Raw genomic sequence first — 17,286 nt, 5'->3', positions numbered from 1 at the left:
TGCTAATACTAAGAGCTACGCAATTTATGTCTGAGTTGATTAATTTGAGCCAACTTAATCTCTTGATTGACATTCCTCAAGTTCATGTTATTTTAAACTAATAAATGTTTAAACATTTTATGTTATTTTTCTCTGTGCATCTGAGGAGTTAGTTCCGCAGCTGGGAGCGTTGTAAGCGTGCTCTGCTGGCTGTCATAAATCATTTAGACTTCATTTATAATAATTATGGCTCGCGCTGCCTTTTGCAACTCAAGAAGTTTGAGTGGTCAGCGTTTCATGGACAGATGGTCAATGAAGCTGTCTGCTGGACATGATCTTGCGGAAGCAATTCAGTTACAGATCAGTCGAGCAGTATTGCAGAGGCGGAGAGGATGGTAAAGAGCTTACAGATAAGTGTAAACGAGGAAACATACCGATCATTTTCAAATATAAATAACCATTTGCTAAATATGAAATAAATCTAAAAATGAAACACTCAAATATTGCTTCAGATTTATTTAATTACTATAAAATTGGTATTGGTATTTCAAAAATTTAAAAAGAATGTTATTTACCGCTCTATTTAGACACGATGCTTACACAACTATAAAACTATTTTGAATAATGTCTTAGGCTTATGAAAAATTTCCCATCGCTCTAACAGCAGCGTTAAATCAACTAATTAGTTGGATTAGCGTCTTCGGCTGCGATTGTATAACAAAACAGTGAATACTAGACTGGGTTCAACTATCACTTTTTGTTTCATCGCATGCCAAGAAAAACTATGGGTTGTTGAACCGCCCGCTAGAGATCGAGCTGATCGATTGTCAACTGCCGGAATCGGATGGCGTGTGCTGAACCATCCCCGTTTCTGCTCGCCTTTTGCCAAAATGCGCGTAATTTATGCCGATTATGAATTTAATTGTCGTTCTTTATGGGCATTAATCTCACTGCTGGCTAGGCCTCAGTTTTTATGATATTTTGCAAATCTGTGCAAATTTTGTGTGACTATTCAACCGGTTTAGATTAGAAGTATTTGGTCAGAGACATTTTATACTTCGTTATTTTATGAAGCCACAACTTTAAGCTGTGAATCTGGTTCTGAACCGATTCCAAGGCAATAAGTGTTTGGAATAAGCCCTGTCCAAGGGCCTAAATTGTGAAAGGAACGCTGCTAGATCTCGGTTTGTTTTTTTTTTTATTATCTTTACGAAACTTTGGTACAAATTCAAATTACTAAGGTGGGTCTTTAGCTCTTGAAGCGCCGGCTGGGAATCTGGTACTTGTAGCCGTTGATTTTTTTGGATGGAGTACTCCTGGATTCGGCGGCCACAACTGGTTCCTCGGGCTCTTCAGCTTGGCCAAGTTCTGCATCGGATGGAGCCACTGGAATGGCATCCTGGGGGAACTCCTCACCGGTGGGAAACTCGTTGCTGACCTCCAGTTCCAATTCCGTGACCTTGGGAACGTCGTACACGAATCCATTGCCGGATCTCACCAACTGAGATACATCTGCTCGGGCGGCAAGGAAAATTGCCAGTAGGAAAATACAGATCATCGAAAGGCGCTAGAAGGATAAATTGTGAAAAAACGTACGTTTAACAAAAATCCATATTATATATTTGCTACATTCAAATTAATAAATCCAGTTGATCTAAGCGCTCATCAAAGATCAATAAAAACTGTTAAAATGCTTTCAATAAAAAAAACATATTTTTTATAATCCATTTAGTGATGTTTATACTTAAAAAAACTAGATTTGAGAACATAAATAGGAGTATAAAATTATAAAATGCTCAAAACAAAATATGCAAATTCGTTTGATGATGCATTCAATAGAGTTATATTTAAAAATAACTTGATTTGATAGAATTCATAGAAAGATATTTTTTAAAGTAGGCAAATGATTAATTCTTTAAACAAAGAGATGCACTAATGTGATTATCAATTATGCTGAGTATCTGTTAGTTCCTTTCAAAATTAAAATGTCAAGTGTTGGCATGCCACAAATGGCTGCAATTTCGATTTGAAAAATTACTGATTTAACACATGTTTTGGTGGTATTATTATCCGTGTGAGTGCCGGTGGCAAGCTACTAAAGACAATCGCTTACCATGATGCTATGATGATCTTCAGAAGGGGATTTCTTGGATGGGGACCTTTGAGAATGCCGTAATAGTTGTCGCTGCCAGTGGAACGTTGCTCAAGCGAATGCAGGCGCCGGCGATTGGGCCCAAACTATTTATACTTCTATATGTTCGCCACATTTGCCTCATTTTATTAATTGCGCCAAGCCAGGCCGATCGTGATGACTGTGCTGAAGCCAAAACATAAACCGAAACAGTGAGCGGCCCTAGATAAACAAACAAACGAATCGATGTCTTGGGCCAAATGGCGGTGCTACTGCTGCTACTTCACATAAAATGCTACAACATCTCCATCTCCAACCACATCGGTATCCACATCGGTATCCACATCGCCATTGCCAAGGCTAAGACTTGTTTTGTGGGGTCAAGTGTCAGTGCGTTGCTTTTGTCTCAGGCGCATTTGTTTGTCGATTTGTATTCGAATTAATGATTCTGACGGATCTGTGTTTGCCCCCATCCACGTGATCCGATCCGAGTGGCTCGTAAGCGATTCAATTATGCAGCCCTGCCCCATCCATTGGTCATATGAACCGCATAAATGCGGCGTTTCAACACGTTTCCGTTTCATTGGTTTTTTTACGGCTCTGCAGATCCGCCGACGATCGCACAATTTATCCATGCCAACTTGACATTTTGATTATAGTATGGCATCGCATTTCAGTGGACATTGGAAGATTGATTGCAATAGCCATTTGGCCATTGATTGGGCTGGTTTATGTGACGGAAATCTCACTTGCTGTGAACTGCCAACGGGATCTGAATGGAGACACACCCTCTAATTGATTAGCCAAAGAAAGGCAGACAAAAGAAATCAGAGAACAAATGGACTTTAATAACTGGAATAAGCATTATTCAGACAATATTTTACTTCGATTTAATTGTGGGAACGCGGTAGTACTGCTGTAAGATTGGATTGGACTATAGGCTTTCAACCTTTTGGCATTTAGGAATTGGATTTTAAATTCAATTTCTGTACTGTATACTCGTTTTCTAGATCAAAGTAAAGTTTAAAGGTTTCTTTTAATATTTATTGCTAATCTAAATAAATAATTTCAATGAATTATTAAAAAATTTATGGAAAAATCAATTCTGTTAAGATTGCCACAAGATGCTGCATACTTTTAGGGTTTAACAAATTAAAGTAAAATGTATAACATATCAAAAGGCTTTTTTGCAAATAAAAGTCAAATGTTTTAATTTTAAAATTCTACATACAACTTGAGAAAAACTTTACTGATTTATGAAAGTTATAAATTTTCATGTATTTTCTTGAACACTTATATGCCATTTAATTTGCATTTTATTTTTCATATGATAAATGACCAAATATATAAGATCGGGAATAAATTGTAATTTAACTTCCGATCTTTTGTAGTACTTAACTTTTTCGAATTTGTATTTTAAGCTCAAATTATTCCCATGGTTAGGTTTTCAGTTAATCGGATATTAAAAGACAGAATTTAAAATCGAAAGATTTTTATTTTCACGTTTACTCCAAGTGGTTTGGGCTTTCCTGCGAAAGGCCGAACCACTCTTTCACAATTCGTTCACAAATATGGCTAATACTTAATCTGTGTATTTACAATGTGCTCGGTCAGCCTAATAGTTAAACGAGGGTTGGGGGTCGTTGGGGTAGCTGTATCCCTTCTGGACGGGGGGCAGGTACTCGACCTTGGGGGCGACGTACACCCTCTTGGTCGGTGGTGGTGGTGGGGGTGGGGCGTAGACGACGACCTTCTTGGTTGGGGGAGGGACGTACACCGGTGGTGGTGGTGGGGGTGGGGTGTACACGACGACCTTCTTGGTCGGGGGTGGCACGTACACTGGGGGTGCGACGTAGACCTTCTTGGTTGGTGGAGGAGGCACATAGACTGGAGCAGGGGCCTTAACCTCGAACTGGATGGAAGGCTGGGCGTAGTGGTAGCCATCGTCCTTCAGGATGCCAGTCGGGGGTGGGGTGTAGACGACCTTCTTCGGCGGTGGTGGTGGGGGTGGGGTGTAGACGACGACCTTCTGGGTTTCTGCGGGGGGCAGGTACTCGACCTTGGGGGCGACGTAAGCCCTCTTGGTCGTTGGGGGTGGGGTGTAGACGACCTTCTTGGTTGGGGGTGGCACATACACTGGTGGGGCAACGTACACCTTCTTGGTGGGTGGGGGAGGCAGGTACTCAACCTTTGGTGGGGGAGGAGCCTTGACCTCGAACTTCACGGAGGGCTGGCCGTAGTGGTAGCCATCGTCCTTCAGGATGCCAGTCGGGGGTGGGGTGTAGACGACCTTCTTCGGTGGTGGTGGTGGGGGTGGGGTGTAAACGACGACCTTCTTGGTTGGGGGAGGGACGTACACTGGTGGGGCAACGTACACCTTCTTGGTGGGTGGGGGAGGCAGGTACTCGACCTTCGGTGGGGGAGGAGCCTTGACCTCGAACTTCACCGAGGGCTGGGCGTAGTGGTAGCCATCGTCCTTCAGGATGCCGGCGGGCGTGGGGTGGTAGACCACGGGGGCGGGCGTCGGCTTGTAGACCACTGCGGGGGCGGTGTAGACGGGACGGGCGGGCGTGGGCCTGGGCTTGGGCGCCTCGTAGACCACTACGGGGGCAGACTCATGCTGCACATAGGGCACATCGATGACGACTGGGGCACGGGGTGCGGAGTAGTGGTAGCCATCCTCCTGCAGGTTGTTGCTGTGCGAGAACAGATGCGAGACATCTGCGCTGGCCACTGCCACCAAGGCGAAAGCGATCAGGAATTTCTGGGGAGACAAAACACAGAGCGGTCAGATGATCAGCCTGCTAAATCCATTTATCCCGCCGTCTGCCAGCTCGGTATTCGTATCCACCACCGAGTGCAGCGCTTGATCCACGATCCTCGGCTTGCGATCTTACCATTTTGCTCAGAACCAATTCAACACCACGAAGGCTGAGTTGTGACTGTGCCTTTTCTGCTCGAGTCTACATTATTTATAGTTCAGCAGCGCCTCAGGATGGCCCAAAGATGTTTCACGGCAGAAGCTTCTCGTCGGAGCCCCGAAAACTAAACAGAACCTGCTTGGGTTGGTTAACCGGCTGCTGCTGACGTCTCTGCCTCGGTCGACAACGCAGCTCCCTCAGAACGACACCCATAAACTTACGGTCTATCTCGTTCTCCGTCATATTCCAGGCGAAATGTATATTTTTGGCAACTAATTTAGAATTTGGTCTGGTCAAAAAAAAAGCAGAACATGCAGAACCAAATAGAACCAACGTAAATGAGCTTGAATCTAATAAAAATCATAACCCAAAGAAAGCACAAAGACAACTTTAAAATATGTGATAACTTAAAAGCAGGGGCTGCGATTCGTGAGCTGTTTGAAAAGAGTTTAATTTGAATTCAAGAAAAACCGGTGAAATATGGACGATCTTGTGGGATAAATCGGAAAGTGGAGGGGTACCGAGAATGGAGGTCCCGCATGCGTGCGCAATTTCATGCTCGATAATCTGCAAATATTTGGCTAGCTGTGATCGATAACCAGCTCTGCGGTGCTCTTCCTTATGACATCCAATTTGTCGTCGGGCCTATCGCAATGATGGAGCCATTTCGCACTCCAAGACATAGACAATAGCACTCTTAAATGATTCCCCACATAAATCTAGTTTAGAGCTAGGTATCGAGCTGGTTAGCGCGACGAAAAGCATAAATTAATTTCGCATCTATGCGGTTCTAAAATAAAACTGAATTGGAATGTTTTATTTATGAGAGCAGAGAGCGTTGGGGGATTTGCATAAATTCTCCAAGTTTCCGCCTCTGGCTCGTGGCTCCAAATTATCTCAACCCCCTCCTCCTCCAGTTCGAACTTTTGCAATTACTCACACCTTCGAAGGACAACAACGTCATCCAGGTGCATGAATCAACCGCTGGAGAAGGGTCAGCTGTGAGATGGAACCGGTTCCCGATGCAGTTACCTCCTCAAACTGACCTTTGCCTTGGCTCGTTGCAAGGACAACAGCAATATCAACTTTTCCTTACACTCTTAACCCAGTCTTTTAGATTCCTGTTCTTTGAGGCCAATTGACAAATCGATTTACGCAAACAAAAGTTGCACTCTTAAACTGATTTTTAATGTTGGTCATTTGAATTCCTACGCTCAAACCCGATTGTTATACAATCGATTTGAATTTTAATTAAATCAATTTATTTTTAAAGCCATAATCGCACACAAATCTTTCACTTCAGATTGTTGCGTTAATTGCTTCTTGATTCAAACATATTATTATCCTCTTTGGCTATGACGCTAAAGATGACTGAATTCCAAGAATTCCCACCAAACATGGCTAGGTCGAACGTTGACCGACGCAATTAATAAATTTATGCTGTTCTTTTTTTAGAATTTCGGGGGTTTTTTGGTCTAATATCTATTATCGTAGATGTGTTACGCAATCTTTAGGGCAGATCTCTTAGTATCGATGAAATCTGGTTTGAAAGTCAAACTTAAATCACACTATCTACGTCATGACTTTGACTATGTCGTCAATCAAGTGATTGTAAAACGTTATGCCATAGTCATTGGAAACTTGAGATGGCTCATTTAGCTGTTCTCGACTCAGCCAATTTGTCGGAATTTGATGTGTGTTTTGACCTGATCGGATCAAAGTTTCCGGCATTTAAATGAGTTCTCAGGCCATCATCTACCCGCTAATATTAAAAATTAGCTCTGATTACTTCATCCGAAATCAAAACACCGCTTCTGCCCGCGTTTTAATTATATGAATGTTGGGTAAATGCCGCAAAACGGTAAACAAGTTTAGAATTCTGCAGTCCCGAATATATAGAACCATATATATTTATGCAAATGTGTGTTCTACCCAATGTATTTGCTCAGCGTTTTGTTGAAATAGCCAAATATGTGCACTGCTAAACACGCGTGCGTTGGATTCGTATGACGGGGATCGGAAATTGCAGAACCGCAGAATCGATCCTGAAACCGGTTCAATTAGTTTGGTGAATGCTTTTGAATTTAGTGTTTATAAATTTCACATTAGGCATAATTAAGAACAAGTTTGTTCTATTCATACCTATCTGTGAGTTCCCCCAGACAAAACCGAATCCGAATACGAATCTGAAACCAAATTCCAACCGATGCATGCAAATAATTTTGAAAACTGTTTATCAATCCTAGCATAAGCCGCCACCTAATGCCAGACATTAATCTTCAAAGAGGGAGCGATAATGTGGGCATCAATTAGCCGCTCGCAACGGAAGCCGAGTTAACACAGGCAACTAACTACAGGCCAATATTTACTGGATGTTTGGCAACTTTTGGCGCGAACAAAACGAAACCGCGAAACCAACAACCGACAACAGAAACAAAAACAAAAACAAAAAGCTAAAGTTCATTAAAAATACAACAAAATTTCTTTCGGGCTGTATAAATCTGCATTAAGAGCACATAAATTCGAAGTATAATTTAACATAATCTTTGAACCAGCCGTTGTGGCTAACATTTGCGGTTCGTGTCTCGACTAACTCTGTTAAAGCCAATACGCAACAGATCACTGTTTTTAATAACGGCGGTCACGAATAGTATCAGATCACACTAATAAAAAAAAGCTATATTTTACTGAGTAAGATATTAACAGAATTAATTTATTTCCAAAACAATAAAAAAAAAATAACAATCTTAATTGCCTGTAATAAAACACATTTTAAATGTCTTAGAAAATTTCTTCGGCTTAACCATAACAATGATTTATTTCTAATATTTTGCCTACAAGTTCTCCAGAAAGTTGGTCGTTAACATGTTACATCTCAAAGATCCAAAGATAGCCCCAACCACAACCCGTTTTAACGTTGTTTAGTCAGAAAGGCATGCATGGTGTCATATAATGAATATGGGGGCAATAAATCTTAACAAAATGTACTCTTCATAAAATGGGTACTATCGTTTTCGAAGTTTCCTGCAATTTCAAGGGGTATTTAAAAAAATATATAAATATGAAACAAAAATGTATCAAATAAAAGATTCAAAACAAAATTAAACAATTTTTTTATATGGGTACGGAGTTAAAAAAATCCGAAAAATCGATATGATTTTTTGTTGTAACTTTGCAAATATAAGGCGCACAGTCAAAAGAATAAATGTTTTGTGCAACTGAGAGCCTATACAATCAATTCCAAAAGGATTTGGAAGAAATTATTTTTTGACAGATTTTGCCATTTTTCATAAGGGGTAACATCGTCTTTTTTTCGAAATTCGGATCAAAAAAATTTTTTTTGCTGAGAATACCAATGGATTGCAAATTTTGTAACGAATATAACGAGGTATGACATTCCAAGATCTGACCATTATTTCCAAGGGTTTTGATCAAAAAACCGAAAATTAGAGATGATTTTTCCGGATTTTTGCATTTTTTTACACATTTTTTAAGGGTTTTTGGTTGTAACTTTGCCAAAATCAGACGCAGAGCCAAAATAATGCCTGTTTTGTGCAGCTAAGAACCTATACAATCAGTTCCATGTGGATTTGGAAGAAATTTTTTTTGACCGATTTTTGCATTTTTCATAAGGGGTAACATCGTCTTTTTTTGCGAAATTTGGCCGAAAATTCAATTTTTTAGCTGAGAATACCTATGGATTGGAAATTTTGTCACGAGTTTAACAAGGTATGACATTCCAAGATCTGACCATTATTTCCAAGGGTTTTGATCAAAAAACCGAAAAATAGAGATGATTTTTCTGGATGTTTGCCATTAAATATGTACATTTAAAAACACATTTTTTAAGGGTTTTTGGTTGTAACTTTGCCAAAATAAGACGCACAGCCAAAAGAATGACTGTTTTGTGCAGCTGAGAACCTATACAATAAATTCCATGTGGATTTGGAAGAAATTATTTTTTGACCGATTTTTGCATTTTTTATAAGGGGTAACATCGTCTTTTTTTCGAAATTCGGATCAAAAAAAATTTTTTTGCTGAGAATACCAATGGATTAAAAATTTTATAACGAATTTACCGAGGTATGACATTCCAAGATCTGACCATTATTTCCAAGGGTTTTGATCAAAAAACCAAATAATTGAGATGATTTTTCCGGATTTTTGCCATTAAATATATTTTTTACACATTTTTTAAGGGTTTTTGGTGCTAACTTTTCCAAAATAAGACGCACAGCCAAAACAATGACTGTTTTGTGCAGCTGAGAACCTATACAATCAATTCCATGTGGATTTGGAAAAATTTATTTTTTGACCGATTTTTGCATTTTTTATAAGGGGTAACATCGTCTTTTTTTCGAAATTCGGATCAAAAAAAATTTTTTTGCTGAGAATACCAATGGATTGAAAATTTTGTAACGAATATAACGAGGTATGACATTCCAAGATCTGACCATTATTTCCAAGGAGTTTGATCGAAAAACCGAAAAATTTTAGCAAAAAAAAATTATTATCACATAAATAAAGAAATTTCGTTAGAAATTCAATAAAGAGTATCCTGTACTCGACTTTGTAATAAAATAATATATTTACTGCTATTATTGGTTAGCTCATAATCCCCAAAAAAAAAGTGAAAGCATCTACCTAAATTGATTTTATGGACTTGAAGAGCTACTTTCAATTTGAAAAATTCTAACTCATATTGATTCGCGTAATTGTTTTATTGCAGACATGGAACCAGTGTTTGGACTACTGCTTTTTATTTATGGGTCGCATTCGCAACAGCATTTTGTCAGATTACTGCAATCTAAAAAGACAATACCCATACATATGCAAACGATTCAAACTGATTACTGTTATATATACTATATATTTTGGGTTCCACCCAAAATGTCTTATAAATACCAAATGTTCCGCAGGCAAAAAAACAGTTTAATTGTTCGACTTTCAGTGATCAACATGGTGGGTTTCGATCGGATTTGTTTTTAATAATTGCAAAATCGGGACTAATGGAATGTTTTTCTCCCGCCAGCGTGTAATCTTTGTGGCTTTTGCAGTGGCTCTGCTGGGAGTGGTTGGTGCTTCTCTGTCCAGGACCTATTTGCCACCTCAAGTGCAGCATCAGGTGATCCAGGTCCCGAGGGTTCAGCAGCAGATTATCCACCGCCCGGTGGTTCAGCCACAGAACACCTACTTGCCACCCGCCCCCAGGGTGGTGCCCCAGGTGATCCCCGTGCATCGACCTGCCCCACAACTGGTGACCATTGCTCGTCCTGCCCCACATGTGGTTCCACATAACACCTACCTGCCACCCCAAGTGATCTCCCGTCCTGTTGCACAGGTGATCTCCGTGGCTGCCCCACGTAATACATACCTACCACCCCGTAACACCTATCTGCCACCCCAGTAAGATGTCTCACCATTCCGAATCGAAAAAATAAAACAACATTTCTAAGCAACTGGTTTGTGGTTTAACCCACGACGCCAACTATATTCTAATGAAATGCAAAAATACATTTAATGTGGATGTCTCGTTTCGATAATTCGAATTTGCATACTCCCGAATTAGTTAAAAAGGCAATAAAGAAAAAGCTCAGAATCATAAACAAAGACTTTGTTTAGTTTGCAGATCAGTGGAGGGCGTCAACACAGTTAATGTTATTATGCAAAAAAGGGCCCCCGAAGCCAATAACCTCTAGAGGAAGCATTTCAGACCTCAATATGTTTGAACGAAGCCGCGGTCTTGAGGCTTCCCTGAGCAATTAATCAATCAGTCAATCAATCTAGTTAGCGGAACATAGAGCCATTAGCTTCAGCACTTTGTTTGGTTTTAGTGGATAATCTTTACGGCTGACTCAGATAGTTTATAACCAGTTAATTGTGATACCGCTTGGTCTGGATCGACTTATAAATAAATCGCAGCTACTGTTTTCATTAAACCAACTCAAGTCTAGTTATGCCAAAAGCTTGGGTGAATTAAAAAAGCTCTTTTCAAGACGAAACTAAACTATCAGGTTTGCGATAATATTGTTTTGCCCACCAAAAAATAAATCTATGATATGGGTATTCTAATGAATATTTATATTTCGCATGACAGCTAAAAAAATGAGAGTTTTTAATCCAAACTCCGTCGCGTACCCAACTGATAAAAACAAGCCCCATCTGGTGCCGTGGTCGAGGTATCTGTTTGCCTAATTAAACAAATTTTTCGACGCGAAAAACGTTCCGTTGATTTATGATACTCACAACTTCCGTTTGGAACCGCAAATTCGCAGTTTTGTATAAAAGAACAGGAGTCGACGGCTGAAGACATTATTCGATTCGTTGCCCCGAAAGCAAACAGATCTTCGAAAATGGTAAGGATCTGCCAGCTGTGGTGCCTTTGAGGATTATAATTGTTGGTATTATAATTGTTGGTATATTCAGAAATATATGCAGAAATTCTTCATCTTGACTTTGGCTGTTGTTGGCTGTGTGGCCGCCGAATCGGGCTATAACTACAATGCCCCGGCTGCCGCTCCCGCTCCCGTGAGATCGTACTCCGCTCCCCGTCATCAGTTCGCCGCCTCTGCTCCGGCTCCAGTGGCTGCCCCTGCCCCCGTTTTCCAGCAGGCCGCCTCTGCTCCTGCTCCAGTTAGGACCTACGTGCCCCCAGCTACCGCCGCCTCTGCTCCTGTGCAGACCTTCGCTCCTGCTCCTGCTCCCGCTCCAGTTTTCCAGCAGGCTGCCTCCGCTCCCGCCCCCCGTGCGCACCTATGTGCCCCCAGCTCCAGTCCACCATGCCGCCGCCTCTGCACCCGCTCCAGTTTTCCAGCAGGCCGCCTCTGCTCCCGCCCCCGTGCGCACCTATGTGCCCCCGGCTCCAGTGCACCATGCCGCTGCCTCTGCTCCCGCTCCCGTCCAGTCCTTTGCCCCGGCTCCCGCTCCAGTGGCTGCTCCAGCTCCAGTTTTCCACGCCGCTGAGTCTGCCCCCGCTCCAGTGAGGACCTATGTGCCACCCGCACCCCAGGTGCACCGTGCTCCCGCTCCTGCTCCCCAGGTGCACCACCATGCCGCCGCCTCCGCTCCCGTGCAGAGCTTCTCGGCCCCAGCACCCGCACCCGCTCCAGTCCAGTCCTTTGCCCCCGCAGCCGCTCCCTCCTTCGAGTCCTCCGGTCCCGTGTTTGAGGCCGCCGCCTGCGCCCCCGCAGCCTCCCGCTCCGGTTACGAGTACAACCAGCCCGCCGCCAGCCAGCAGGGATACAAGTACAAGACCGTCCGTCGCCGTGTGTTCAAGCACCGCGCTTAGGAATGCCAATGGTTATGATTATATGATAATGAAATACGAACAATAAAAGCGCAGTAACAAATTATGAGAACATGTAGTTTTATTTGGACATTAAATTAATGCGACAGCAATAAAATATTAAAAAAGATAATATGATAATTATCTTATTATTCAAGAATGGTTTGGGGTTGAGTTTATGCAAAAGAAACACCGAAAAAGCAAATGAGGAAAAGAAACTCTTATAAAGAAGAACAAATATTCTTCTCAACCAAAAAAAAATCTATAACAAAATGTACAAAGTAGCAAAAGCGTTAAATCATTATTAATGAATATTAATATGGAATGCAATTCTTAAATGAATAACCTAAAGTTAATATGACTTCATTTTTATGTTTGTGAAGAATGAAGATGGAATAAAAGCGAGCTCTAAAAGACAAACATCTGTTCGTTTTTATGCGGAAATAGTTATTCATCTCAAAGCAATAATAAAAACTCCTTTATGTTTTACAGAAAAAAATGTTTCCAATCTATTACATTTCTTTACATTCATAAAATATATGTTTGCTTACAAATTAAATGGCTAATTTGGTAACAATAAAATTCGTAGTTTTTAGTAACAAATTAAGCTCTAATTGAACTTAGATGCGGACATTTTGTCGAACCTACAAAACACATTCAACCGTGTTTAACTTAAAATATAATTTATTTTGAAACAATTACGAAATAAGTGACAAAGTATTTAGAGTTTAACTTTCGCTACTTGTTGAGCTAGGCGAGAACGTGTCCCAAAAAGTAAGATCAAGGAACCCATATATTATTGGCGGCATGTGCAGCGTACTTAGGACAATAAATTCAAACGCTTTGATCTGACAAATTTACGGGACACTTTCGTTGTGCTTGAGAATATTCATTAGAATTTAAATTGCGGCTATTCAATAAGAACAAATGGGTCACATAAAGCGCAGAATCGATTTCTCACGCTCAACAACAGGTTTCGCTTTCGATTTCGGTCTGATTTTGGGGGCTCGATGTGGGGATGCAACCAAAATAAATCCGAAGAGAGTATAAAAGTTGCATCCACTTTTGTTTGGAATCACTGGCACTTGAGCAATGGTAAGAGATCAACCATGAGTCAAGGATTGGGATCTTATTAACCTCTTTAAATTCTAGAAAATCTTTTTGGTCCTGGTTTTAAGCCTTTTGGCCATCGCCTGCCTGGCGGATGTTTCCCATGTGAAACACCACAAACACCAGCGGCATCACCACTCAAGGGATCACGAGGATAACGATGTGGAGCATTCTCAGGAGGAAAAGGAGGAGCAACCGTACTACAAGAAGGAGAAGCATACTAGTGAAGTGGTTTACCACAAGGAGGATGATCACGAGGAGCCACAACACCCCAAGGAGTACAAGGAGCACCACCATGAGGAACCAAAGAAACAGAGAGTGGATCACTACCATCACTATGATAAGAAGCCCGAGGTGAAGACCGAGCACATCCACTACAAGCACAGCAAACCCCATGTTCGTACGGATTACAATCGTGATTTGTTTACGCCGGCTGCTACTCAAGTGGTTTATCGTCGCCGTCGTCCAAGCCGGATTCTTTACGCCAGTGCCCCCAACTCGGTGTTCCACACTCACACTCAGATCAATGTGCAGTCCCAGGACTCGGAGTTGAACTCCCTATCTCGCCCGGATTTGGCGCCAGGAGCACAGGATCCTGCTGGAGCCCAAGCGCCGACTGGTGCTCAGGCTCCCACTGGTGCAGGTTTTCGACCCAACTGCCAGTTCATTGGACCCGGAAACGTTGCACCTGGCTGTGGACCCTCTGATCCATTAGGAGCCCAGCTTGCCGCTGGTGCTTTGGCCCCCACGGGAGCTAATCTTCCAGCCAGTCAACCTGCTCCCATTCCTGGTGGCCAATTGGCCGTTCTGGGTAATGGCCAGCGTCCAACTACGGGACCAGGATATGGAGGCTATGGAGGATATGGAGGGGGCAAAAGACTCAACTTCTTTGTGGATCCCTCTTTGGGTGCTCAACTGGGAGCCATTGGAAATGCCGCAGCTGGAGGTCAACAGGCTGCCGGCGGAGGTCAACTTGCGGGAGGAGCTCAGCTTGGAGCTGGTCAAGGATTCGACCCCTCGTTCGGCGCCCAAGCAGCTGCAGGTGCCCCCTATAACCCATCCTTTGGAGGTGGCCAGGCACCGGTGGCTCAACGTCCTGTGGCTCAGGCTCCTCTGCAAAACCAATTCAATCCCAGCTTGCAGGTTGGAGGTCCTTTTGATCCCGCTCTGGGCGCTCAACTAGGAGCTGCTCAGGGTGTTCCCAATCAGAGACCACAAGGACAGGCACCTTTTGATCCCGCTTTGGGAGCACAACTCGGAGCTGCTCAGGGTGTTCCCAACCAGCGACCCAATCCAGGAGCTCAATTGGCCGCTAATCAGGGAGCTTTTGATCCCAACCAGGGCCAGTTTGACCCATCAGTGGGTGCCCAGTTGGCTGCGGGACAAGTACCACGCCTCAACCGACGTCCGCCCAATCGAGCCAATTACCAAGGCCTGAATGTGCTCAATGGCAACGTGTTTGGCCAACCGCATCTTCAGGGACCCACAAATGCCTTGGGAAACCAACAGGACACCAACATCATTGATGGAAACTTCTACAGCGATCCACATCATGGTCATCAGCAGGCTTTGGTATCGGTCAATCCCAATCAGCGTTCTGTTTTCCTATCCGATGACGATGATGCGGATGACGAAGCTCAGCCAGGATTCTTGGGATTTGCTGCCAGTAACCGGCAGTCTTCATATGTGGTTGCTCCTAAGAAACATCGATCCCACAGGAGCAGTTCGAAGCGAAAGCAAGCGGACTTGGGAACTTCAGCCTCGGAGTACGATACCGATTACCGTGAAGATGGCTATCACTACAAGAAGCCCAAGCATAGCTTCGAGTTTTAAAATGTATTAAAACAACATATAATACCCAAAATTAAATCATACTTAGCAGCATTTGCTACAAGAGCAGTCACAACAAAGGTTGTTTCATTTTTTATTGCATACTTTTGGGCAATAAAAATGGTGCTCATTTCCGTTTCCGCTTGAAAAGTTTGTCGAGTATTTTACACGGCTTTAAAAATAAAGCTTTCAAAGGAAAGCTTTTAATCCAACTTTAAACCGGACTACATACAATTCAAACCATGATATTTATAGAATAAACTTATCCAAGCTGTATTAACATAAACAAACATGAGCAAATAAATTACGGCATTTATGTTCTGACAATAACTGAGATTGGCTTTGATGGAAAAGTTTTATATTTATCCCAATGGGGTACGCGGAAGGAAAACTAGTTCAGAGCTCCAAAGAAATAGAGGCACATCAAGATTCAGATCGAGAGAGAGGCTTCGCACACATGTGGGCAAAATGAATTGTCGGCATAAATTTATGCAATAATTTAGATTCGATTCTCATGCAAATCCAATCAAGTGATATCAAAATAGAAATAAAACAAAATCTATTGTTTCACCGGGCAGCCAATCTTGGCCAGTTGACTGCATAGAGGTGAGCTGGCCAAAAAGATTCAGTGGATCCGTTTTAGGTTCGTCGCATTTGTGACCCATGGATATGAAAATCTGCGCGATTGTAAGACATCGATATGTGTGTGTTTTGTTTGTTATGATTATTATGTTTTGTCAGACTAAGGCGGGCCTTAGTAATGTTCAAATTCGCCAATCAATGTCAGTATTAGCGAACGGACTCCTAAATCAAATGTGGGCTGTCCATTGTTCGCATGTCCGTCTATTTTTGGGCCAACTGTAGGTCAGAGCGGATTTGCCGATCTCGTCGGCTCTTGACCCAATACACGGCCCATAGAAAGCTCTTAGCTGCCGCCCATAAATCAGCGCACTTCGCCTGGTGAAATTAGCTCGCTTAAGTGAGCCAAAATGCCCGCAACAGGGCATACAAAAAAATGGCTACAAGTAGCATCAAATTAAAATAATTTATGGCAAACTTTCGGATCAAACTCTACGGAGGAGCTCGGCATAAAATTAACGGAGACCGCTAGGGCATTCAAAGCCCGCTGATTACAGAAATAAATTTTGGATGATGTCTGTGCGAATTTCGCCGGCTTGTGGCTATGCAAAGCGAGTGAGTGGGTTCATCGTGGGGCTGGCGGAGTTCAATGATCCGCAGCCACCCGCTTCTTTGGCAATTATTGCCATCAAACATTGCGGGTCTTCAATTTATGCTTTTCCATCGACACTGAACAAAACCTCAGATCACTTTACGACTTGTAATAATAGAGCTTAATTACTTATTCAATAGTTAAATTCAAAAGAACATTTTATAAAATTCAAAAGAGCCACAAAAAAGGAGGATCAAGTCGTTTTTTCTTAATAAAACATTCTTTTTATTTATTTAATAGTCATGAAATTATACAGATATTAATTTTTGTGTTCAGCTTGGTTTAAAAATATATTTAAATATTTTTTTTTGGCTTTTCAACTTCTCATACACAAAAAACATATGTAATTTTAAAATTGGACAGTTTGTTTATACTTATATTCTCAGTCTATATTTTGTTATAATATATATTTTTCTGAACGAATGTAAATTTTGCTCACGTTTTGTCTTTTTCCGTTCATTAAATTGATAACCAAAAAGCGTTTTCATACTAAAATTAAGAAAAATATATTTCAAATGTTTGTTGAACTAAATTACCTCTCATTGAATTTGCATATTTATTTAAAATGAATATTAAGTTTCTGATAATAAAACCAGTTTTATTTATTATCAAAAGTCAAGAGCGCTAAAACGAGAATTAACTTTTTTTAATTTCTTTCTGTGAATCTATCAATTAATACTTCTCCAGATGGCCAACTTCAAGATACCTCTGCGTGCCTATAGGTTTTTGTGATCAGATCTGATCCAATCTCATGTAAGTCCGCCTTGCGTCATCCGTTAAACATAGCCGACGAAATCGA

The 17,286-nt window shown here is 41.7% G+C and overlaps 5 protein-coding genes across 5 annotated transcripts; 3 read left to right on the top strand and 2 right to left on the bottom strand.

The window, feature by feature from the left end:
- Positions 1 to 1,166: 1,166 nt before the first annotated feature.
- On the bottom strand, positions 1,167 to 2,175 carry LOC108040054. The gene is made up of 2 exons (XM_017117284.1): positions 2,093 to 2,175; positions 1,167 to 1,546 (listed from the first exon to the last, which is right to left on the bottom strand). The coding sequence occupies exons 1-2, from the start codon at positions 2,093 to 2,095 to the stop codon at positions 1,229 to 1,231; spliced, it is 321 nt and encodes a 106-aa protein (XP_016972773.1). The 5' UTR covers positions 2,096 to 2,175; the 3' UTR covers positions 1,167 to 1,228.
- Positions 2,176 to 3,585: 1,410 nt separating this feature from the next.
- On the bottom strand, positions 3,586 to 5,274 carry LOC108040050 (extensin-3). Its single transcript, XM_017117279.2, has 3 exons — positions 5,167 to 5,274; positions 5,008 to 5,073; positions 3,586 to 4,874 (listed from the first exon to the last, which is right to left on the bottom strand). The coding sequence occupies exons 1-3, from the start codon at positions 5,272 to 5,274 to the stop codon at positions 3,726 to 3,728; spliced, it is 1,323 nt and encodes a 440-aa protein (XP_016972768.2). The 3' UTR covers positions 3,586 to 3,725.
- Positions 5,275 to 10,045: 4,771 nt separating this feature from the next.
- Positions 10,046 to 10,441, top strand: LOC108040049 (pollen-specific leucine-rich repeat extensin-like protein 1). Its single transcript, XM_017117278.1, has one exon. The coding sequence runs from the start codon at positions 10,046 to 10,048 to the stop codon at positions 10,439 to 10,441; it is 396 nt and encodes a 131-aa protein (XP_016972767.1).
- A 1,022-nt stretch (positions 10,442 to 11,463) lies between these two features.
- On the top strand, positions 11,464 to 12,319 carry LOC108040053 (predicted GPI-anchored protein 58). The gene is made up of 3 exons (XM_044457753.1): positions 11,464 to 11,540; positions 11,806 to 12,040; positions 12,071 to 12,319. The coding sequence occupies exons 1-3, from the start codon at positions 11,464 to 11,466 to the stop codon at positions 12,317 to 12,319; spliced, it is 561 nt and encodes a 186-aa protein (XP_044313688.1).
- Positions 12,320 to 13,243: 924 nt separating this feature from the next.
- Positions 13,244 to 15,259, top strand: LOC108040048. Its single transcript, XM_017117277.1, has 2 exons — positions 13,244 to 13,360; positions 13,469 to 15,259. The coding sequence occupies exons 1-2, from the start codon at positions 13,244 to 13,246 to the stop codon at positions 15,257 to 15,259; spliced, it is 1,908 nt and encodes a 635-aa protein (XP_016972766.1).
- Positions 15,260 to 17,286: the final 2,027 nt, after the last annotated feature.

Source organism: Drosophila rhopaloa, unplaced genomic scaffold, assembly GCF_018152115.1.
Source record: "Drosophila rhopaloa isolate 14029-0021.01 unplaced genomic scaffold, ASM1815211v1 contig_163, whole genome shotgun sequence".
NCBI classification, from domain to species: domain Eukaryota; kingdom Metazoa; phylum Arthropoda; class Insecta; order Diptera; family Drosophilidae; genus Drosophila; species Drosophila rhopaloa.
This window is presented reverse-complemented; position numbering and strand designations above follow the sequence as displayed.

What these genes read in the sequence shown, in the direction of transcription:
- LOC108040050 (XM_017117279.2), bottom strand. Translation starts at nt 5,274, where the DNA reads ATGACGGAGAACGAGATAGACCGTAAGTTTATGGGTGTCGTTCTGAGG. An exon ending in CGGTTAACCAACCCAAGCAG is followed by an intron (nt 5,074 to 5,166) that starts GTTCTGTTTAGT and finishes TAAATAATGTAG; the next exon opens with ACTCGAGCAGAAAAGGCACA. An exon ending in AATTGGTTCTGAGCAAAATG is followed by an intron (nt 4,875 to 5,007) that starts GTAAGATCGCAA and finishes TTGTCTCCCCAG; the next exon opens with AAATTCCTGATCGCTTTCGC.
- LOC108040048 (XM_017117277.1), top strand. Translation starts at nt 13,244, where the DNA reads ATGGGTCACATAAAGCGCAGAATCGATTTCTCACGCTCAACAACAGGT. An exon ending in CCAAAATAAATCCGAAGAGA is followed by an intron (nt 13,361 to 13,468) that starts GTATAAAAGTTG and finishes TTTAAATTCTAG; the next exon opens with AAAATCTTTTTGGTCCTGGT.
- LOC108040053 (XM_044457753.1), top strand. Translation starts at nt 11,464, where the DNA reads ATGCAGAAATTCTTCATCTTGACTTTGGCTGTTGTTGGCTGTGTGGCC. An exon ending in GGCTATAACTACAATGCCCC is followed by an intron (nt 11,541 to 11,805) that starts GGCTGCCGCTCC and finishes CCCAGCTCCAGT; the next exon opens with CCACCATGCCGCCGCCTCTG. An exon ending in ATGTGCCACCCGCACCCCAG is followed by an intron (nt 12,041 to 12,070) that starts GTGCACCGTGCT and finishes CCTGCTCCCCAG; the next exon opens with GTGCACCACCATGCCGCCGC.
- LOC108040049 (XM_017117278.1), top strand. Translation starts at nt 10,046, where the DNA reads ATGTTTTTCTCCCGCCAGCGTGTAATCTTTGTGGCTTTTGCAGTGGCT.